This window comes from Carica papaya, chromosome 6 (assembly GCF_054855325.1).
Source record: "Carica papaya isolate Zhongbai chromosome 6, ASM5485532v1, whole genome shotgun sequence".
In the NCBI taxonomy this organism is placed as follows: Eukaryota; Viridiplantae; Streptophyta; class Magnoliopsida; order Brassicales; family Caricaceae; genus Carica; species Carica papaya.
In genome coordinates, this window is record NC_142314.1 from 5,238,460 (window position 1) to 5,262,366 (window position 23,907).

At 35.6% G+C, this 23,907-nt stretch overlaps 3 protein-coding genes across 7 annotated transcripts; 1 reads left to right on the forward strand and 2 right to left on the reverse strand.

The window, feature by feature from the left end:
* Positions 1–411: 411 nt before the first annotated feature.
* On the reverse strand, positions 412–14,432 carry RAB18 (RAB GTPASE HOMOLOG B18). Its single transcript, XM_022044247.2, has 7 exons — positions 14,298–14,432; positions 13,690–13,920; positions 12,931–12,999; positions 7,155–7,220; positions 6,935–7,056; positions 854–982; positions 412–696 (listed from the first exon to the last, which is right to left on the reverse strand). Exons 2-7 carry the CDS (start codon positions 13,823–13,825, stop codon positions 589–591), a joined length of 630 nt encoding a protein of 209 aa, XP_021899939.1. The 5' UTR covers positions 13,826–13,920; positions 14,298–14,432; the 3' UTR covers positions 412–588.
* Positions 14,433–15,222: 790 nt separating this feature from the next.
* On the reverse strand, positions 15,223–16,467 carry LOC110816115 (uncharacterized). Its single transcript, XM_022044156.2, has one exon. The coding sequence runs from the start codon at positions 16,273–16,275 to the stop codon at positions 15,286–15,288; it is 990 nt and encodes a 329-aa protein (XP_021899848.2). The 5' UTR covers positions 16,276–16,467; the 3' UTR covers positions 15,223–15,285.
* Positions 16,468–17,062: 595 nt separating this feature from the next.
* On the forward strand, positions 17,063–23,674 carry LOC110807771 (cytochrome c oxidase assembly protein CtaG / Cox11 family). 5 transcript variants are annotated; one of them, XM_088223137.1, is made up of 8 exons: positions 17,063–17,427; positions 18,080–18,197; positions 18,344–18,704; positions 18,813–18,865; positions 21,737–21,809; positions 21,913–22,017; positions 22,946–23,026; positions 23,115–23,674. In XM_088223137.1, exons 2-8 carry the CDS (start codon positions 18,118–18,120, stop codon positions 23,214–23,216), a joined length of 855 nt encoding a protein of 284 aa, XP_088079263.1. In that variant the 5' UTR covers positions 17,063–17,427; positions 18,080–18,117; the 3' UTR covers positions 23,217–23,674. The 5 variants fall into 5 exon arrangements, with proteins under 5 accessions (XP_088079263.1, XP_088079262.1, XP_088079265.1 ...); XM_088223136.1 differs by having other exon boundaries at positions 17,063–17,418; positions 18,052–18,197; XM_088223139.1 differs by having other exon boundaries at positions 17,063–17,418.
* Positions 23,675–23,907: the final 233 nt, after the last annotated feature.

Consider the following 23,907-nt stretch of genomic DNA (forward strand, 5'->3'; position numbering starts at 1 on the left):
CCAAACTTTTATTCCATTACAAACTTATTTTATTTCAAAAATCAAATTTTAATTTTTTATTCAGTTTTAATTCATTATTATCAAATAACTAATTTACTATATAATCTATTCTATTCTGAAATGTTATCAATTTGTCACTATTGCTTTGAAGTTTGCTAGTTTCCTAATATGTTTATCATAGTGAAACGGGTTCTGACTTTCTATGTTGTTACAATACTGCAGGATTTCAACAACTGCTGGAGTAGAAAAGACTGGGAGAAGCTGAACACTGAGAATAAAAGATAAAGAAATACACCACTCCACCAAATGGCTGGGTGAAACTTGTTAACTGACTAATTCGAAAGGAATAATTTGAAACCTGATTAGCAACATAACCAAACAACCCTAGTTCTTCACAGAGACAACAGAAAATACTAAAGCCTATTACTTATACTTTTGGGTAAAGATGTGATTGATAGTTCAACAATACAAACGAGCAACATAAATCAGAAAATTACTGCCATACACAATAGAATTTGAATGAACTAGCAGCCAGCCACACGCTGTTATATATCTGAAATTAAAAGAAATATATAGACGGAATCAATATTAGCAACAACCACTGGCGTTTGCATCTGCTTGTGGTGGCTTCTGTTTGAAGATGTTCTTCCTCATCCCTTTTGAGCCCTCGGCTAAGAGGCTAGGTGTGTCCAAAATCTGCAAATGATGTAAACAATTATTGTCACTCATCTCATTCAACACTGTCCAACTCAACTACAGTACAAATTCACAAAAGTTCGACCACAAAAGCCCTTTATAATATGATCACAACCACCAGATATTCTCTGACATTTAGCCAATATTTACACAATACCTTCAGAACAAGCTCTTCAAAGCATTGTTGTACATTTACTCGGGTTTTAGCACTGCATTCAATAAATAGGCATCCATATTCCCTTGCAAAGTTTATTCCCTCTTTTTTGGTCACAACCCTTTCACTCTCCTGATAAAAAAAAAAAAACCTTAGTCCTTGAGAGAACTTCAAATGGAAAATGGAATTAAACATAAGCAAGATAGTTATGTAGAATTTATTTTTTGAAATAAAGTTATGTAGAATTTATTATGTGCAACAAATTAAAGACAGTTCATACACAGATTCAATAGATTAAGATGCCAGGTACATCCCAATATTACCAAAGCAAAAAACAGAAGAAATGATCCTCAGCACATTAGTAAAAGGTGTGACTTAAAGGATTCCCAACTATTCAATTGGAGAGGCATTAAACTGCTGGTAAAGCTTTCAAATAAAAGAAATTTTTTCAAAGAAATGCATGCTTGATCAAACTATGTAAATAAAGCCTGTTTTTGCATCTAAGTGATCTGACATTTATAGCGAAACAGGACTTCAAAATTCTAATTGTCTATAGTGGATGACTCAGTAAATTTGATGCAAATTAAACCCCATAGTGCCACCTTGTAAAATATTCCAGGTGGAAAGATCTGTGTCTTAAGCTGGGAATCTTTTAGTGGGCTAATCTTTTAAATATGGAACTTATATTTATGGAAATCACCTGATAGAAATAAACAAATAAAAATTTGATCCACTACTGTTATACATAAGAAAGGACAAATTGACATGGGATCACCATAAGGGTAGAGGCCTGGGAAAATCAATATTACAGAAAAATTTCTCCCTTCCAAAATGGAAAACTAAACATTAAACATGTGAAATACAGAATTAGTGTTAACAAGATAACAGCACTCCTCAGAAACCGCTTCTAGATCTTTCAATGGCGAATGCAGTTTGTGATCCTACTTCAATGCTTATAGGGGGGTAAATCGTTAAATTTAACAGTTATGATAACTTACAAATATTTTCTCTACGATATATGATGCAAAAAAACCCATGATAGAGTTTCACGAAAAGATGTAACACCCAACCTTTTCTTTTTATTAATTATTATTATATAAATATAATTATTATTTATATAATTTTAATTTGATTTATTTAATTTTAATTTGATTTAATAAAAATAAAAATAATAAAAAGGGGTAAAAATTAATTAGGGATTTAATTGAAAACAATTTTAGATAAAATGGGTGAAAATTTGTGTTATGGAAGAACTTTTGAAAGAAAAATAAAAAACCGAGAGGTCAAAATGCAATTTAGAAAAGTTATACCATGTCAGCTGCCCGGTCAACAACCCCGACCAACCAGAACGAACCAGGTGGCAGAGATGCTAATGCGGGAGGCCATGCGGGGGGAGCCACGTGGGTGATCCTCGTGCGCATGATCGAACGACTGAAATCCGTTCCTGCGCGCACGGACGGCTTAGATTGCATCACACATGGACGGTTCAGATTGAATCGCGATGAACGGCTCATATTCACTCCCTATTTAATCGCGATCGGACGGTCCAGATTAAATACGATGGATGGCCCATATCAAAAGCGGATGAGTATAAATAACCTCATCCGCACCCAAACCCTAACCCTATCCGCCAGAGCCCCTCGTCGGAGAAGACAGCCCAACCGTCGGGGAGCCGACCGTCGCCACCTGCCACCACACCAGAGCAATTTCCGGCAGCCAAATGAGGTAAAAATTCTACTTTTTGCTCAGAATTTGATTCCAAACCTACTCATGGCCAATTCGAAGTGAAAGAACCGGCCAATTGGCCAGAAAACGCTGCCGAAGCTTAGCGGGCCGCCGCGGGGTGTTTCAGTTTTCGCCTCCGATGAGACCCTTCCCGATTCTCGTTCGATGTAATTTTTCTACCATTGTGATCACCGTTTCCTCCTTTACAGGTTGACCGGAGCAAAACACCCAACCGCAATGTGAGCCGGAGGAGCAGCCGCACCAGAGAGCCCCACCGCCGGTAAGTTTTGATTTTCTACGTTTTTTCGACCCATCGAGGGCACTAAGTGTGTTTTCTCACAGGAACTGATACAAGTTTGGCTGAATTCGACCAAAAACAGCAAACTCAAGGCGGAGCACGGCAGAGCCGCTGTGCTGGAATTCTGAAATTGGCCGAGTAGGCTCTGGGTCTGATTTTTGGGTCATTTGGGACATGTGTAGGTACTGTAAGTGCGTTTTAATTCCCGAGAAGAAATTCAGGGAACTCAGGGATCGCCCGTAGGCGTAGTAACAATCTAGTTTTCGGCGTCGAATCAAGTAAGGACCCCCCCACCCTATTTCCTATCATGTAATTGAAGTTTGAATAAATGATAATACTCTATTTTGTACAAATTAAATAGATATGCATAATTAATTAAGGTTGCTAATGGAGCCCGAACCGGACATTATTCTCTGTCGATTCCTACTTGATTTATTTTACAGTTTAAATACATTATGATATCTAGTCTATCTATTCTATGGTTTTAAATGCATGTATTACTGTCTTACTTGACTACTGTGTAATTTTGGAATTTACGATACAATTGTATTACCGGGTGCATGTTTATTGTTTATGTGATTATGTTCAACTTGATAATGGAGACTAAGGGAAAACAGATAAGGTGACAGCCTCACTAGATATCTTGAGAGATGATGGACGGACCGAATTCATAGGGAACCCTACCGTGAACGTTGTCTCATAACGGACGGGGTATGGGGACGGCCCACTTCAACCTCATACCGGACGGGGTATTGAGGTTTAATGTTTTGACGCTCATACCAGACGAGGTATGGGGACGGCCCTAAAATTAAGATTGTTAAGGAGAGTAGTTTACGTGTAGCCGGGACACCCCTATGGATCCCCATAGATATTAGTAGGCTGGTGAAAATGAGAAACGGTGATAATCAGTTATTGTTAATAAATACGGATTTATGATATGTTTTATGTTACTGATTATGCATGAAATTGTGATCTATATAATATTATTGTCTTTATAGGTTGTTTTCACAAGTTCTTCAAGGGTAAGAAAAAGGGTAAATGGTTTTATTTTAAATAAATGTATTGATTTAAAATTTATACTCTATTGGTTGTTTTTGGTTTTCTACCAATTTTTACTTCTGTGACGGTGATATAGTGTAATGTCCTTACTGGGTTAGTGTAACTCATTCCTTATTTAACCATTTCAGATCAGAAGGACCTGATTCCCGAGCCCGATCCACAATAAGACTGCGAGTAGATGTTAGATGTTTTATAGTTTCCTTTATTTTTCTCATTTCTCATATTTCTTTCAAAGAACTTATTCCGTGATGTTATTTAGTACTCTTAAATTATTGTGTAAGGGATGTTAACCAATAATCTTTTATTTCGTTTCTGCACTCAAATTATTATATGTATTTCCTTCTTAATTTCCGGGGCATTATAGTTGGTATCAGAGCCGCGTTCTCCGGACCCGTCCCTTATACAATAATACTTAGAAATACCAAACAATGAATTATCACTCAATCCTTTCTTATGAAATGCAGGTACAGAGAAATGAGAAGAGAAAGACCCCCACTAAACCGGATAGCCCGGGAGGGTTCGCTTAGGGAAGACATGGACAGGATATTTGAGATGTTAAAAAGACTCATTGCGGCCCAGCAGGGCCGAGAGGAAAGGAGGGAGCTACCACTGCAGCGAGAGGATCCTGAGCCACCTCGGTACGACCCTGCTCCTCCACAGTACCACCCGGCACTACCGCAGCATAATCCGGTGCCTCAGTCACGGTACTGCCCAGCACCGCCACAGTATAATCTGGTGTCCCCGCCGTATCAACAAGTACCACCACAGAGCCCCTAAGTCTACCATCAGCCTGGCCCAGTCCCTTTTCCACGGGACCCAGTTCCCCCCACGATTGACCCAGGCTACATAGAGAGGTACAGGAGACTGAACCCATCTACTCTTGTGGGGGAATCCTCTTTTGAAGATGCCCAGTACTGGTTGACGGAGACGGAGAAGTGGGCGATAGAAAATTATTCGGCCTGGAACTGGTAGAGGAGACTACATCCAAAATAGTTGAGATTAGGAAGAATATTCAGACGATTCAGAGCAGGTAGAAGAGTTATGCGGACACCCAGAGAAGAGATTTAGCGTTTGAGAAAAGCGATCAAGTGTTCCTTAAGGTCACTCTTTTCAAGGGAATTAGTAGGTTCGGCAAGAGGGAAAATCTGAACCCTCAATTTATTGGATCATTTGAAGTTTTAGACAGGATTGATACTGCCGCCTACAGACTAGCACTGCCTTCAGAACTTTCTAAGGTCCACAATGTATTTCATGTGTCCATACTACGCAAGTACAACTCGGACCCTTCTCATGTCTTGGCCCACGAACCTCTTCCACGCCGGGAGAATTTATCCTATGAGGAAGTACTAGTCGGCATTGTGGATCAAAAGAACAGATTACTCTGCAACCGGGAGATATCCTTTGTGAATGTCATATGGCAGAACCACACACCAAGAAATGCCACATGGGAACTAAAATCAGACTTTAAAGCCCAGTACCCCCAGCTGTTCGATCAAGAGTAAAAGACGAATTTGATGGACCAAATTTCTTTTAAGAGGGGGAGAATTGTAACACCCAACCTTTCCTTTTTTCTTTTTATTAATTATTATTATATGAATATAATTATTATTTATATAATTTTAATTTGATTTATTTAATTTTAATTTGATTTAATAAAAATAATAATAATAATAATAAAAAGAGTAAAAATTGATTAGAGATTTAATTGAAAATAATTTTGGAAAAAATGGGTGAAAATTTAGGTTATGGAGATATTTTTGAAAGAAAAATAAGAAACCATAGGTCAAAACGCAATTTAGAAAAGTTACACCGAGTCAGCTGCCCGGTCAGCAGCCATTACCAACCAGGACGCGCCAGATGGGAGAGACGCTGACGCGGGAGGCCACGCAGGGGGAGCCACGTGGGCGATCTGCGTGCGCGCGATTGAATGGTTAAGATCTGTTCCCGCGCGCACGGACGGTCCAGATCAAAACGCGCACGGACGGCACAGATTGCATCGCGCACGGACGGCCCAGATTGAATCGCGATGAACGGCCCAAATTCACTATCTATTTAATCGCGATCGGACAGTTCAGATTAAATGCGATGGATAGCCCAGATCAAAAGTGGATGAGTATAAATAATCCCATCCGCACCCAAACCCTAACCCTAGCTGCCAGAGCCCCTCGCCGGAGAAGACAACCCAGCCGCCGGGGAGCCGACCGCAGCCTCCCACCGCCGCACCGGAGCAATTTCCGACCGCCAAACGAGGTAAAAATTCTACCTTTGCTCAGAATTTGATTCCAAATCCACCCATGGCCAAATTGGAGTGAAAGAATCGACCAATTGATCGAAAAACGCTGCCGAAGCTCAGCGGCGCCGCCACGGGGTGTTTTGATTTTCGCCTCCGATGAGGCCCTTTCCGATTCCCGTTTGATGTTATTTTTCTACCGTTGTGATCACCGTTTCCTCTACAAGTTGACCTGAGCAAAACACTCAACCGTAACGTGAGCCGGAGGAGCCGCCGCACTAGAGAGCCTCACTGCCGGTGAATTTCGAGTTTCTACGCTTTTTCAGCCCACCGAGGGCCCTAAGTGTGTTTTCTCACAGGAACCGATGCAAGTTTGGCTGAATTCTGAAATTGGCGGAGTAGGCCCTGGGTCTGATTTTTGGGTTATTTGGGACGTGTAGATATCGTAAGCGCGTTTCAGTTCCCGAGGAAAAATTCAAGAAAAGATGTGCTAGATAATTGGGATTTGTTATTTTTAAACCGTTTTTCTAGATTTTATATACGACAAATGTGATTTTATCTATTATTCTATTTCTTCTATCTGCTTTGCTCATATTACATACAAAATGTATAAATATATAACAACACTCAAAAAATGTGTATAGTACCGAAGAAACATGGACTACACAAACTTACCTGTACCATATACCATAGCCATGACACAACTAAGACTATACATAATACAACAAAAGCAAGTAATCTAATAATTTATATGCAAAAATCAAAATATTACCCTATCAACTTTGTTTCCCACAAGCATCTTGATGCAGTCTTGATTTGTTGAGTATAGGTCAATTTCCTTTGCCCATATCTCAGAAAGATTTGTAAAAGTTTCCCTCCGTGTTACATCATAAACTGAAATAAAAAGAAAAACCAACTCCGTAGTTATTCTATTTTTTCGAAAAGAAAAACAAAATAAAAGTAGTTATAAGAATGAGAAAGGAGGAAATTACCCATGATGATTCCTTGTGCCCCTCTGTAGTATGAACTTGTCAATGTTCTGAATCTCTCCTGACCAGCTTCATGATCAAACATTCAGCATTAAGCAGATTTGGATAGAGCTAAAATCCCTCTATATGCTTATAATTAGAACATCAAACCAAAACTATACAACTTAAACAGCAGAAAACAATAACCTCTAATGACACAATAGTTTCAAGCGTACATATGACTTCCTCTGAATTCACTGGACAGTAAGGTTACAGACCTAATCTTTGCAACACATTGAACCTTTTTTTTTGTGAACCACCAGAAAACACCTTAGTAAAATAGGGAGGAAAGAAATGCTTCTAAAAGGGCTTCAAAAACACTCAAAGCAAACAATAACAATATCAGACAGCTTCTCTTTTCACACTTACTAGTGTGGAAAAACAAGAAAAATAGAAATGGATCCAAAAAGTTTTTTTTTTTGAGAGAAAAGAATAAATCTTTTAACAGGTCAGCAAGGAGTGCCACTAAATTACAAAAAATTACATGTTAGTGAGAATATCAACAATGTCTCCAGTGATCCTCTCCAGAAGAGAGTAAATGTCCTTTAACAAAAGAAGCAGGAGTGGGGAGCTAATGAGATCTAGTATTTCTAAAACAAAAAGGCTTCCTTTCAGAAGCTCCTTTATTCTTTTCTTTCCAAATAACTTAAAGAATTGAAAGGGGAGTGAGGGCCAACATTTTTCTTTTTGTTTTCCCCCACCATTATGCCTTGCCAAACCCAACTTTTCAGAACCCTACATGATGTGAACAAGGAAAGAGAAAACTCTCACGGGATTTTCTTTTCTAATCCCAGGGAAAATCTTTCTTTTTAAGAGGGAGAATCGGCCAAGAAAAGAAATTGATTCTAAATTGCAAGATATCTTGAGAAATAAAAAAACTCCTTAGATGTCAAATCTTACAGAAAAAGGAAAATACTTGAAAAAGAGGAAAATATCTTATCAGAATTTTTTCTCCTAAATCTTCATAATTAATTAAGATCTTCTCTATTAAAAAATGGATATCATATCCATCCTATATTACTTGTAATTCTTTTAATTTTGCTAATTTTTTATTCTATTATATATTTAATTTTCTATGTAATTTCTCCATTAAATTAGGATATTATTTTTCTTATTATTTATATGGCCTACGTTATAAATAAGTTATCAATTTCTACTTATAATAATTCAAGTTTCAATCAATAAAATTATAAAAGTTTAATTTTCAACTAATGAAGCTATCTTCAACTTTCTTGTTGAGTGACGAATTGATATCTATTTATTAAGATAACTTGTGGCGTTTTCATCATCCTCTTTTCTCGAATTGATTTTAACTTATCAAGATTTTTCTTATAGCGTTTTAATCAATTCATTTATCTCTATTATCTTAGTTTTCACTCCCTGTTGAATGCTGGTCAAGTAGAAAAGATTTATTTAGAGTTTTCAATTTCTGGTCGCTAATGTATATACGGGATTTTTTATCATGTTAGTTGATCCTGGATTCCACATTATTACATGTGGGGTTTTGAATTCCGTTGTTGATCTTGAGTTCCGCATCATTACAACTAAACAGTCTCAAACCCATTTAAAAAAAAAGCCAAAAAATTCAAAGAAACCCTAAAACACCACAAATACCATTCACCAGCCATTGTCCAGAGGTGGTTGACACTGCCACTGCCACTGCCACCAGCTTTAGAAGATCCTGCTTGACTGACCCCTGAAGCCCCAGCGTGAAAAACCACCAGAAACCATCATACTCGTCAGTGCAAGCTCCTACAACCGCTGCCTCTAGTGAGTCTGAACTTTTGCATCATCAAGTGTGACATTGGCCTCCAATCTAAGACCAATACCCTGGGCTGAACCGATTACCAAACAGCCGCTGCCATTCGATGAACAGAAGCTGACACGTGGATCCCATGTGCAGGCACCCGTGACTGGCCTACATTTATCGTGCTCTGATTTGCCTTTTTGGGTCAAGTTAGACCAAATCGGTTCACCTAGATTGGCTTATCCTCTCTTAGACTGTTTCTGGCAGTTCAAAGCAAGTACTCTTATTTACTCTTCTTATTTTGCAATCTCTTTCGTAAAAGTGTGTGATAGAAGAAGTTTAAAGCATGTGGAATCGCGAGGAAGAGAATGAGTCATCACTCAAAGATGATAGGATTGATAAGTCTTTCTTGATTGTAATTAAGCATGATTATGTAATTAAAATAGAAAACTATCCAAAATATTCTCCAATTTTCCAAATTGTAACTCGTTGCAAAAATAAATATAAGAAACTTGTCATTCACGAGGAACATTGCAAAAATCTTGCTTCAATATCTACAATTGAATGACTAAATCCATGGACACAACAGCATCCCCAACCATACAGGCTAGTATGGACAGATAAATCGAACATTTTGGTATCTCAACATAGTTTTGTTTCTATCTGTCATGATGCTTGTAGTGATCAAATCTTGTGCGATGTAGTTCCTATAATATTCACATATATTCTTCTCAGCCAACCTTAATTTTATGATCGAAATACTCAGTATGATGAGATTACCAAAATTTATTTTTTTATGCATAGCATAAAAGATATAGCTTTAAAGTCTTTAACTACAAAATAGATGAATAAATATAAACGTCCAAAAGTACCAGTGGAAAAGATAAAGAGGATGAGCCTGTTTAAGTTGAGAAACAAGAAGCATTGTCATGTCTTACTAAGAATAAAGATACTGAGGTTATTTAAGATCCTTCACTACCTATAGAGAGTTTTATAAATATTCAATACAAAGAGGAACTTAAGCCAATAATTGGGACTAATGATGCGCAACTCAAGAATGAATTTGAACCGCAAATTGGTCAACATGTTGATTTTATCCTACCATTACAATTCCACACTCATAAATAGTTACATCTTTCCTTCAGATTTGTTGCTAAAGATAATGACCAAGCAAAAAAGTTTGGAAAGCTTGAGTATCAAAGTTTTACATAATTTGCCACTTCAGAACTTGTGAATGGATTTTCTCCAACCAGAGAAAAATGATGCACACTGGACTAGTACTATATTTTTTAAAACGAATTAGAAGTTGTAATTATATTAAATATAAAGCAACTATACTATCTAAGAATCTATTATTATATTATTGAGTAGTACAGTTTTAGTAACTTGAAACTTCATTCTTATAAGTATATTTCATATTTGTATTATGATTACTATTATTAACTCTACTAGTTTACTGTTACTTTTTTTGAAACAACTAGTTTACAGTTACTTAATTCTTAGTTTAATTCTATTTAGCAAAGATTATTTAAAAATCATTACAAATAGTTTTGTAAGTTCACTTATTAGATCATTGAAGTATTCTGTACTAATTTTAAAAATTTCTCATAATGATTGTGTAACTCAATCAACTCCTAGGTGTGATACCTAAGAACCCCATGTGTGATATCTAAGTTTTTCCCCAAATTCTTAGTGGGCAAATTGATCCTAATTTGGCCTACATTATCACCAAACCATTCCTGCAACACAAGCACAAATCTATGACAACTAGAGAAGGCAAATTTGAACCAAGACAGACAACCTAACAAAACTTGGTCTAATCGACTCCTTCCTTGCCTAGTGCTTGGCCAAAATTGCATATTATCCTTGAACAATACAGGCCAACCTCACATAGAGAAGAAAGCAGCCACCACCCCCATTTGACTTCAAACCTCCAAAGAAAATCAGAGACCTCCCCTCCTCTTCACTCTTAACTCTAAGAAGCTACCCCTACAGTTCCTGCCTCACCACAAAAGTAATATCCTTGCTCCTACCTAAAAAGGCGTCTCCAAGATTTTAAGCCAAATCACGATATCAACTCGCAAAGATAGTTGAAGAACTGAGCAATCTCAGCACCAAACAAGCAAACAATGCGCCTTCTACCTCTCCCATTTTCAGAAAACTAAGCTTATCGGTGTTGATCCCCTCAAGGACCATGAAAAAAGATTTTCTGTCTATCACCAACAGCTTCCGTGGTGATAGGAGAAAAATGGCCCTTAGCAAAGCCCTGGGCCATGCCAGAGGATACTAGGCAAGAGGACGGAGAGAAAAGAGAGAAAAAGGCTCTTTAGAGCGACAAAACTTAACCTAGATCCAGAAAGATTACCACTGAGGTTGACTCGTGTATTGCATGTGGCAAAATAATTGATGAAGACATAAAATGCTCCCAAATACACATGGAGACACAAACTTAAACAGATTTTTTGGTAAGCCCTGGCTCTACCACTCATCGTCACTATTTTTGGAAAGAGGATAATACTCAAGCAAGAAAATAACATTCCTCTATCGTCTCAGGATATGGCTCTCCTTTTCATTGGAACTGTTATTCTATCTAGCATAAGAGAATCACCGAAATAGTTTTCCACACTGGAATAATATTTCCAGAAAAACTCATCAAGTCTATTTTTCTAAATGCCAATGTTTATAAGATTTTCAATAATGATAGAAATATGCACCATAATTTTGAACCCAATATGAAATTTTTTTCCTTAATTAGAGGAGTGAAAACAAAAACATGGGGGGAACTTTTCAGAAAACTGCAGGACAAATTACAGTACATTGTATACTTAGAGATTCACGATAAATTTAGGAATTCTTCAGTACCATACCTAAGAATTGAGATAAAATACCAGAAAACTAATAATGAATAATACCTAGGATCCATTAAGCCTCACCTAAGGTGAGAGTTTCTCAAGCATCAGACTAAGATTTGATTGCAGGTTCAGTGAGAGAAGAAACTTGAGTGCAGAAGGGTGTTAGAGGTGGGTGGAAGCAAGTGGACATAATACCAGTCTCTATCTTCTAGGTGGTTTGGAAGGAGAGAAATATGATGGATTTTGATGGAGTTGTGAATGTAAATGATTTTGATATCCATAAATATAGATAGTTTCAGATTCTTAGTTTTTTGTTATGGAGTCATCCTCTTTATTTTATGGAGGATTTAGCGGAAATTATTGATATGTCGATTGACTCGTAAATTTTGAACATGGGTATATTCACTTTTTTTTTGAAATAACTATATCAATATAATTCACATTTTATATTTAAAAAAAATAACAGATTTGATTGCATCACATCACCAATGTATTGAGAAAACTCTCAAGATAATCTATTTATTAAGGCTTGATCTCAAAACTAAAGTTACAAGGTTTCTATATTATATTTTTTTTTAAAAAAAGAACAAGGTTTCTAGATTGGCTCAAATTAAAATTTTTAGATTAGTTAAATTTAAAATCCTAATACTACAACGAAAAGAAACCTCTTGAGAAAACTTAAAATTAAAATTTTTAAAACCATAAGTAAGACCTTAACACTACTAAAATTATAACAATAGAATCTTAAGATAATAATCCTTGAACTGATAACCATCTTACCGCTAACCTTCTATTATTCTAAAGAAATGACAATTCCTAATCTATTATTCTAAGGTTAATCCATTCTGGACCAGAACAGGAATGACAATCCCTATCAGGTGATTATTACAGTTCAACATCCCACCCCACATGGAGGAGGAAAACGGTGTGAAGTTTTGGAAGACAGCTTAAAAAAATATATAAACCAAGAAGCAAGTCCAAGTATCTTTTGCTCTAGTTTACAGTTTCCTAGGAATTATTGATAAAGATAATGTCGAAGAAATGTGTAAGACCTAATCTTATTAAAATGGAAAAACACTGTGCATGCAATAGAATAACATGAACCAACCGCCATCAGATTCTAAATGCATGAATATAGTACCTGTATCCCAAATTGCAAGCTTCAGCTTTTTCCCCCCAGCATCAACATATTTTACTTTAAAATCAACACCTGATAATGAAGCAAGAAAAGAGGCACAAGAATAAACCAGGATATCAAGGAAAAGGCTATGGAAATCAACAGATTCAGGTTAAATGGTACAACATAATTCTTGTTCTCCAATTAAAGCAGAGAATTTCTTCCTAAATTAATTAAAAAAAAGAAGCCTCAAAATTTTATATTTGGTTGATCAGGGAAGACAAGGTCAATACTGACAGACAGAATGCCTACAGACTATAGCTTATGATGTTCGATCCTTTTGCATCGTAGCAAGCTGATGAAAACGTATGAAATTTATGGAAGTTGTGCTATCCAGTCCAACTAAATCTGCATACTGCAGTTATAAAAACCAAGTTCATTCCTCACACAGAAAAATCACATCAATTTCCAGTGAGTCTCCCTTCTGTTGCAAAAACTAGGAGCAACAAGTTATAACTTTGAACCAAAATATCAGTATTTGGGTCCAATACAAGGCATAGCATGCATAGAGAAATATAGCCATTTAATACTTTATTAAGATAGCAATGAACCAAAAATGCATATTCATAACTTATAATTGAATCAAAAAAAAAAAAAAAAAAGAAATTCGTGACTACCAATAGAATTATTCTTTCCAAATCCAGACATAAAGCTCAAGACAACAGGCATTAAACTACAACATCATAAGAGATTCGTGAGTGTACAATTTGCATAGCCACTAACCAATTGTTGGCGAAAGGTCATCAAATGTATCAGAAGTAAAACTCAAAAGCAGGCTACTCTTGCCAACACCGGAATCACCAATCATCAACAACTTGAACAGATAATCAAATTCAGGTTGACTTGAAGATGCTTCCATTTGAATCCAACTCCCTCAGGATCCAACCTTACACAGAAAAAACTACACAACACCACCACCACCACCACCAGGAGTCTAGTGCAGTTTACCAAAGCCTGCGCAAACAAAAATGACATTAACACCAAATCGCAATACAAGAAAGAACGCATTATCTTCACATTTATAACACATAAAGGCGAATGCATCTGATAACAGAGATTTAAGTTAGCGCATGTGCAAATGATTAATGTCCACCGAACGAATCAGGATCCTAATTCAATTATCCAAAAACAAGCATTGAATATTGCCGGAATAAATTTGAATCTTGTTTCTTTCGAAACCAAGAATAACCTTTGGGATTCTAATTTTAACTCTATGATAATCACACATCAAATATATAAACAAACTATCCGATCAAGGCCACCGATTGTCATATAAACAGATTCATATATATACACATATAGAGAGAGAGAGAGAGAGAGAGAGAGAATACCTAAAAATTGTATGAAATGTAACAGAGATTTGTGAAGAAGAAACGAGAGCAACAGAGATTTGCAGAGGAGAGAGAGAGAGAAACATACTTTTTTATTTTTTATTATTAAAGAATAAATGAAAACGGGAGTCAAATGTGAAGGAGGAGAAGGAAACTATTAAAGGCGAAGGGTAAATTCGTAATTGTAATGAAATAGCTTTTACGTTTGGGCTTGGGCGCGTGGGCTTGTTTGGGCGTCCGTGTGTTTGGATATAATTTTTAAAAATTTATTTACAAATCATATTAAAAGAATTTAATTTATTCCAAATATGAGAAATTTTTTTTGTTTTTGTTAAATTTAAAATTTTATTTTCTGTTTGTCATAATTTGAAAAAGAAATACAAAATATTTCAGACTAAAAAAAAATATGAATGCCATGCTGGATTTGTAGATTTTCTTTTTAAAGAATCGAAAATCCAATCCGCATGAGTTGATAAGCTAAAGTCAAGATGCTCGGTGTGACTTTCACGAAACCTCTTTTTCTGTGGATATTAATTATTTATATTATGTATCATAAGATAATATTTAATCAATTATACATTTACCTTTTAAGATAAATACATAATAAATAAAAGTATAATTATTCCCTGACTGAATGACTGTTATTTTCGATAAATATAGGTTAGAATTCTCATTTAATTTTATTTGAAAATTTTTATTATAATTAGTATATAAATTGTGATTTAATTAATAAAATGAATAGATTTTTATTAAATAATGACTGGTTACCTACTTTACTTGCCCCATCTTCAAATGTATACCATTTGTTTTTTGTTGACAAGTGGCAACCTTTTCATCTGAGAATGCCAGCACTGTTCTGATTCTCCAAACCAACTTTAAATTTTTAATCCATTTGACACATAAAACTATATACACAAAACTGTGCTTAAAATTAAAGCTGTAAATTTTATTATTTGATTGAACAAATCAAGTTTAATTTACCTAAACATTAAAGCTCTTCTAATTGAACATCCTTGGCTTTTAAGGGAAGATAATGTTCAAGATAATCCTCAAGATGATCAGCCAATAAGGACCTGTCAATATTCTCATGGTGATATGACTTACAAACTAAGTAAATCACCGTCTGAGCAACAAGGCCGAGTAGAATCACCTTCAATAATAACAATGAACACAAGACTCCAATCCCAACCCTAATTCCCAAATTGAGTTCCAATCCGAGAACAACAAATTTCTCAAACAAAAATTCGATACCTAGAATCCAAACAACGAGCAGAACAAAAATGGAACCTGCAACTCCCATTTTACCCTTGATCAAATCATTGCTCTTCACCATTGCTCTAATCCCATAAACATTTTCCAGTACAGAAACCACACAAGCCAAATGCCATACAATTGTGATATATACAAAACCCACCAAGTATATGATCAAAAGAGCAACGCCAATCATAATCCCAGATATGGAAACACCAATTAGAAATACCCAGATGAAGAACAAGGTTGCCGCAACAATGTTATACGCCAAAATAATGACAAAATTCCAAATGAAAGTGACCATGAGTCTCTTCCAAACCTTTGGCACCACAGTGATGATGTTCCTGAATGTGATTGTTTTGGAGGTGTAAGCACAGGCGACGGTGTAAACAACGGCGGAGGTGGAGAGGAGGGAGAGGACGAAGAAGAAAGTGAAGTAAGCTAATTTGAAAAGCCAAAAAGCAGTCCAGTCGGATGAGATGACGCGGGAGAGCTTGGCGGAGTCAGGGGAACTGAGGGCGGTGGAGTTATTGAGGGTGGTTTGGTGGGTAAGGATGTTGAAGAAGAGAAGCTGAGAGATTTGGAAATGAGCTAAGAAGATGAAGGAGAGAGGGAAAATGAAAGCTAAGGTGATCTTGGTGAAGATTTTCTTCCATGAGAAGATGATTTTGATGGATTCTTTGAAGATCCCAGTGAAGCCAAGAAACTGGAGCTCTTCTTGGTCCATGTCCGTGGAGGAAGAAGAAGCAGGAGATGATGATGATTGATCTGGCTTACCTTGTTTTGGTGCTTAAGCTTAATTTTCTTCGTTAGATCCTTGTAATATAAGCTCAAATTAATGTGGACTTGGCATGATTTTTCACTTCATAATCAAGGAAGACTTGATTAGCTCATAATTTATATATCTATCTAAAGCAATGAAAATTAATTTTATTTTCAACTTTTGATGAAATTAAATTCAAAAATTAGAAATAAATATTTATTAGATATAATTGATGCGAGACAAATAATATTTTTAATGAGTTTGTTTATTAGTTTAATATTTTAAATTAAAAATAATTTATTATTAATGATTTTGTACCTATTAAAATTTTTATAATTATATTTTTAAATCAAATATTTATATAAAATAAAATAACTAAAAATAGAATCATATTTTCATAAGTTAACTGTCATATTTTTTTAATATTTCTCAAATGAATATAATAGTTGATAATTAATATTTTATTGTTTTATACTTTACATTATAAACATTTATTACTATTTAAATATAACATTATATTTTATATTGATAAGTTTTTTACAGAACAATTTATTAAATACTATATTAATTTATTTTAAAATTATTTTATTTGTATTTCTAAAAAAATGTTAAATTAATAAATTACTAAAAACAATAATATAATTATTAAATATATTATGCATGTACTATCCGAAACAAAAATCTTATCTTGTAATATCTATTATGAAATTTTATAATTACTTTTAGGGTTATTAAAAACTAAAAATAATTTTATTAATCACAACCCGACCCGGCCAACGCCAGGAACAGAACTCCTCAATCTACATGTCTCGTCTCTTCGCCCGACCTTTTCTGTCTTCGTCTCCTTCACCGTAAAACCCAGAATTTCAAACCCTCTCCCTCCGTTACTGGTTTACAGTACTGTGCTTTGTCATCAGTCCACCATCACAAGAAATCCTCTATCTCAGCAACTGCGTCGCAGCTGCTCCTGTTCTGCCACGCGCAATATCAGACACTGTCATCCCCGGCTGGACTTCCGCCTTGCTTTGATCTAAGCAAGCTGTCTATTTGGCACAGTTTTGTGTCCGCTTATTGGTCACTGTCGGCATTGCGAACTCCCTCAGCAAGGTCTTGGTGGTAACATTTCGTTTTTCTTTTGATTTTTACTTCTCTCTTTGTTTAAGTTCTCATTGTATGCCTGACGGATTTTACTATTGCTCTCTCTGGTGAGTTTTGGTTTTCTAATTGGTGTTTTATTGTGTGGATTTGTTGACTGGCGGCTGGGGATCTGATGTTCTTTGCATAAAATGGAATGTTGATTTGGCCTTGTTGTGTGGATGTAGAAGGAGAATTGAAGGCTAGATGTGTCTAATGCTTACAAATTGTTTGATGAAAGGTCTCTTAGATTTGTTTAACTTGTGGATTTTAATCTATTAATTCTTTCATTTGAATAGGTGACCTATTATCGCTTGTGTTTTCTACTTCGGGTTTGCAAAAATTAATTAAACAATTCACAGCTCCTAAGAAATTATTGTAGTGATAATTAAAAATAAGACATTTAAGTTACAATAACACATTATGTTAATATTCAGTCTATTACGTTATTTTAATGATTGTTGTCTTCCTTGGTTTCATTGAGTTGTCAGACAAACACACTTCACTAGTATGAAAACTATTTGAATGAATTCTTATGTTTTTCAATGAGGAACTTGTATTACTCTCATTTCTGAAAGGAAATTTTTTCTTATTGTTGATTTATAGGTATTATTTTTATTTTAATTATCGTCAGATGCCACTTTTTGTGCTGTGATACCCGGATTTCCAAGCATGTCATGGGCAAGTCTTTCTCGGAGAGGGCATCTCTTTCCTTATCTAAAACAATTACGGTGCACCACTTATCAGTCAAGGTGCTGTTTAACTCTAATCACCATAAAATTTTTCTAGTATCTCTACTTTGCTATTTTGACTTGTTATCAAAGATTTCTTTACTCTAGGAGAAGCTTATTGATCAAAGTTTGTCCATCTTGATGAAAGTTTCATGTCCTTGATCCAGGAGTGTAATTGATTTTCATCAGTCAAGTTATAACTTTATTGGACATGGTACTGAGTATTGCCAGAATTTCTATAATGATGTTTGGGGCCTGACAAGAAGACATGTATCTAGCACTGGTTTATTTAACAATTCTTATCGGTCTCAGCCTTTGGGCTCACAGTGTTTCTGGAAATGTTCTTCTATGCTTAATGTTCGGCGCCATTATGCTTCTCAAGCTTCCACAGAAAAAAAATCACAGAAAATGCTTTTATACCTCACTGCTCTGGTTTTTGCAATGGTGGGAAGCAGTTATGCTGCTGTCCCTTTGTACAGGAGATTCTGCCAAGCTACTGGATATGGGGGAACCATTCAGCGCAAGGAGGTAGTCCCATAGTTTGGTTCAATTTTATTTTTTTGTTTCTTTTTGCTCATCATTCTTTATGGCTTCATTGATTCACTTGCAAATTACACAAGACTTTATTGTCTTCAGAGTGTGGAAGAAAAGATTGCTCGACATGCGAAAGATGGAACAATCACAAAAAGGTGTGGGTTAAGCTCGTATAAATGCTTTCTTTGTTGATTATGATAATAGTATCTTCCTATATTTTTTAAACTATTTTAGTTATTTAACTTTCAATGTCCTTTCTAAATGTTTTGTCCACAAGTACATGCTTGCAAATTGAGTAGCCACAACAAAGTTTAGAAACTTTTCTCAATCAACTCTAAATTGAATCATTATTTTGATTACATCAAACCCAATTTCAATTTTGATCTTATTGAAACTTAAGCATGCATTTACTAAGGTGATCATGTAAATATAGAACTCAAAAAATCATATGAAAACATAAAACTTAAAAACTTTGAATTCATGATACATGTCTTGTAATTAAACTTTTTAAGCTTCTTCTAGGTCAAAATCCAAATATGATCTTCGAAACTCCTTGGAGAAAATTCCAAAAGAAAATGGTTTTTCTCATTTCTCTTTTCTCCTAGATCTTCAGCATTTGAGGGAGAAAATCTAGAGATATTTTTCTCTCTTGTTTTCTCACTAGATGGCTAAATCTTTCCCCTTACGAGACCAATGTCTTCATTATTTCTTTTGAGAAAAAAAAAGTTCTAAATTAAGATTCCTTCTAATTTTTGCACACAACCTAGATAATTTTCCCTAATTTCAAGAACTCTTCTTAATGCTTTGAGTGAATAAACCTAAAGCCAAGAGTGCTAGTTAATGAGAGAAGCATTTTCTATTTTGACACTCAATGGAGGGGGTGACTATCAGCATAAGAAGATGGAGAAAGAGAGACTTGGAAGAACCCTAGCATATGAATCGCTCATTTTTTCAATGGGAAAAATGACCTTAAAATTGATTTTTCCATGCTATGCATGGGAGCAAGAGGAAAAATTCTGGCTACTTTCATTTGTACCATTTCTCCAAACACCAAGGTCTAGATAGAATTAAATTACCAAAAGCTAATCTAATTAGACTTAGGCTAGTATGGTGGGTAGGATAGGGTAAGGGCTGGATAAGGTCCCTTCTCCTATTCTATTATACTCTATGTTTGGGAGACAAATCTTTTATGAGCAGGGTAAATGATTACCCACACGATATCAGTAGTGTTATTCACTTAATGTGAGGTGAATAAATTTTACTTACCTGGGTAATTTTAGAAAAAATTTCAAAAAGTACACCATCTTTTTTCTTCTACCTTAGTTTAGCATGAATATACCCTTTGTATTTTTTCTTCTACCTCACTTTAGCAAGAATATCACTATTGTTGTCTCCATCACTGCCTCCTCCATCTTTGTTGCCACCATGATCCCTATCACCATAACTGCCACCGCCATCCATATCGTTGTTCCCAATGCCATCACCACTCCTATCATTGCCACCACTACCACAACAACTCTTAGTGCCACCACCACTGCCACCGTCACCCATATTTTTGCAACCATTGTCACTATTTTACAATCATCACCGCCACCTTGAATGATCCCGCTGTCATAACACCATCTCCTCCATATTGTCATCCCTACCATTGTTGTCACGACCAATGTTATTGCCACTACTATCACCATTGTTAGCACATCCACCTTATATCACAGTTTTTCTATTCTTGCTATTGCTACTCAAACTACCATTACCATACTACTAATAGTATCATCACTGCAACCACAACCATTGCTACTCCAACCACTGCCCACGTCACCATTACCTTTACCATTACTATTGTTTTTGTCACTATATCCACCGCTGACGTCCTTGTCTCTACCACTGACACCTTCACTCCAGCACTAATACCTTCACTCCAGCCCATCATCTTTATTGCCATGACTAATTACCGATCACCATCACTCCCCCATGACCTTTACTACCCTCGCCTGTGACGTTATTTATTATTGCTACAACCACTTCCACTTATGCCACCCCAACCTTCACCTCCAATGTCGTTCTCTATTATTACTGTTGCCACCACCACCGTCGTTGACACCGCTATGCATACAACCCTATTATTGTGGTCTCATAAGTCACAATGATATTGCTTACTAAATTGAACATTTATCATTTTGAAACATCTTACTTTTGTTTTATGTGGTTACAAAGATGTTTAATGAAAATCTTTAGAACAAATTATTGCAACAGTGATCCAACCATATTTAATGTGATTGGTTTCATGGGCACACCATTGCTGACGTGTTCAACATTGATGCACTGATATTTTCTTCAGGCATCCCTGCAGGCCTTTCTATTTCATTAGCCAGTACATAAAGCAATTGCTGATTTTGAGGACTGCTCAACAAACATTATATGCTACTTTGCAACCCAACAATTTAATAAGTTCCTTAAATGTTGAGTGCATTTGACATGAGATGAACAACATAAGGACAATGTTAAATCAGAATTTGAAGATGTTTTTCAAGAGGTTCTAATAAGATCCTTTTATCTTGACTAGCTTTTTCTGATATCCTCCTTTAAGTCCAAAGCATGAATATCCTGGCACTCATATGTACAATTATGTCCTTTGATTGGGGGGAAAATGAGAGGAAAGAGAAATGGAACTTATTCACATAGCTGAAATGATGCATCAATTCAATTGCATTCTTACTGATGCATACCCCTTTTCCCCTTTTGAGTGCGATGTTTCTGCATTTAAGATCTAATACATTTAAGGCACATGATAACTTCTTCTGAAAACCTGTACCCTTGTTCTTGAGTCACATCACTCAACGACCATATTGGATAGAACATTATTAGCTTAAATATGTATGAGGTTGATGGATTAGGCTTTTGTATAATTCTTGATGTTCCTAGTTTGTTTATTGGAAGTTGTTACAGTGTTCAGAATTGGCTTGTGATGAGTATGGCTATTTTCTTGCTTCCTTGTTCTGATAAGTTAATGATTTTATTTCCCACAGAGAGATAGTGGTACAGTTCAATGCTGATGTTGCAGATGGAATGCCATGGAAATTTGTTCCTACGCAAAGAGAGGTTTTTAAATCTTAATCCAAGTGCTCAACTGATTTGAGTACTGTACTTGAACGAACATCATTTATTTTCTATTTATCTTCCATCTCGGTTCCTTCTATTGTAGGTGAGAGTCAAGCCAGGGGAAAGTGCCCTTGCATTTTATACTGCTGAAAATAGAAGTTCAGCTCCCATAACTGGAGTCTCCACATATAATGTCACTCCAATGAAGGTATCATAATATTTGGTGATATTCCAACTCAAATCCCTATGTTGATATAATTGCACTATAGTTATATTTGACTTGTTCAGCAGTAATTAACTTCAAAAAGCATGTTTTAGTTTTACTGAGTTGGGGCTTTTCATCAGCAATAGAGTTGTATGTTTTCTCTTGTCAGGATTAGGGTAGGATATTATGCTTCGGATTTCTTCATATCTGTTATGCATAAGAGTAATGTTTTTACTGTCAATATTGGTGTTTGGATCTAGATCGTGTTCTTGCTTAAATTAGGAGCATGAATTGGTTTTATCTTGGTATAGGCCTGACCATCAGACTGCTTATGCTCTGCCCTGCTTATGAGCTACTTGACCATGTTAGTAATCCCTTTGTACTTGACAAACTTGCATAAGTTAATAAGCTTGAGAGCTATTCATGTCCTGTTAGCCTGTAATTGGTGCTGCTTCTGGCCTTCTTGCGGCAGTTTTGCATGCGCACTTAGTCTAGAAGAGGTTGAAAGTTGACAGGATAGGTGATCGTTTGACCTCAGCCACAGATTGTAGCTTCATGGTTACAAGTGGATGTAGAGATGTGAGGACCAAATATAGAAAATTTCTGGGAGAAATTGTTGTTTCATTGTTACTTCATTTTCCCAATAAATTGATGCATGTATCTAATGTTCTAACTAATATTACTATATCTATTCAAAAAAAAAAGAAAAAAAGAAAACTAGTATTATTGTAACTCTCTATGAACATGTGCTAATCCGAGGAGAATTTCAAGATGAAAAATTGCTTTTGGCTGATTATAACATATTCTTGGGTGTTATTCTAGGTGTATTTTTAAAATTTGTCATCATCTCCTGGAAATTTCCTACTTGAAACTCAATGGAGAATAGTTACCCAGTTGTTAATTCTTAATCTTCCCTCCCCCTTTCACCCAGGCAGCGGTTTACTTCAACAAAATACAATGTTTTTGCTTTGAGGAGCAGCGTCTTCTTCCAGGGGAGCAGATTGACATGCCGGTAAGTAGCACATACTCATAATTCTCGAAAATGTTTTAGGACCTAAACCACAAGAAGCTACAAAAGAAACACATTACTATTTTTGCAGGTTTTCTTTTATATCGACCCTGAGATTGAAACAGATCCTCGAATGGATGGCATCAATAACATAATATTGTCATATACATTCTTCAAGGTCTCGGAGGAATAGAATCAAAGAGTTTAGATGAAAGTAGATTTTACTACGCATAATGGTTGAAGCAAATAAAAGAAGGGTCAGATGGCCTGAAAAAATTTTGTTCTAAGAGGTAGAGATCATAATTAGTGTAGTGATTCTTTTGGGGAATTAAACTTTTCTTTTACTTGCCTCGTTCCCCCACCAGCCCATCTTTTCCCTTTGTTATAATTGATGAGAGTTCATATATATATATATATATATATGTATGTATCTGATAACGTGGATGTGAACAAAGGAGATCTCCTGTTATGTTTTTTCTGTTGTTTATACTGACAATAAGTTGAAGCCCTTCTATAAGCTTCGGCATAAGGTAGATGGATTAGGGCCCATAACATTTTTATTTAGGCCGAATTGCAAATTAGGTCTCTAATAGTTATTTTTTCTAATTTTAGTCCCTGACAAACAGACATTGTTGTTGTTATTGTTCTCCATTTTGTCTCGCACGGTATATTTCTTTAACGCTGTTTGATCATATCCGCGTTGCCTCTAACTTAAGTATATTTAATTAAATAAGTTTTAATTATTTACCATATAAAATTAATCATTAATTATACTTGTAATCTGTATCAAGATTATATATTCTCATATATTAGGAAAGAAATTATAAAAAAAATATCTGATTTAAATAAAATATAAAATAATTTGAAATTTAAATATTATTTTT

Bases quoted from the DNA above. Each gene is read 5' to 3' on its own strand.
- LOC110816115 (XM_022044156.2), bottom strand. From the start codon at position 16,275: ATGGACCAAGAAGAGCTCCAGTTTCTTGGCTTCACTGGGATCTTCAAA.
- RAB18 (XM_022044247.2), bottom strand. From the start codon at position 13,825: ATGGAAGCATCTTCAAGTCAACCTGAATTTGATTATCTGTTCAAGTTG. The intron at 13,000-13,689 runs GTTAGTGGCTAT...CTTCATTATCAG, and splicing joins TGACCTTTCGCCAACAATTG to GTGTTGATTTTAAAGTAAAA. The intron at 983-6,934 runs GTAATATTTTGA...TTTTTTTATCAG, and splicing joins TGGGAAACAAAGTTGATAGG to GAGAGTGAAAGGGTTGTGAC.
- LOC110807771 (XM_088223137.1), top strand. From the start codon at position 18,118: ATGTCATGGGCAAGTCTTTCTCGGAGAGGGCATCTCTTTCCTTATCTA. The intron at 18,866-21,736 runs GTGTGGGTTAAG...TATTTCCCACAG, and splicing joins GATGGAACAATCACAAAAAG to AGAGATAGTGGTACAGTTCA. The intron at 21,810-21,912 runs GTTTTTAAATCT...CTTCTATTGTAG, and splicing joins TTGTTCCTACGCAAAGAGAG to GTGAGAGTCAAGCCAGGGGA.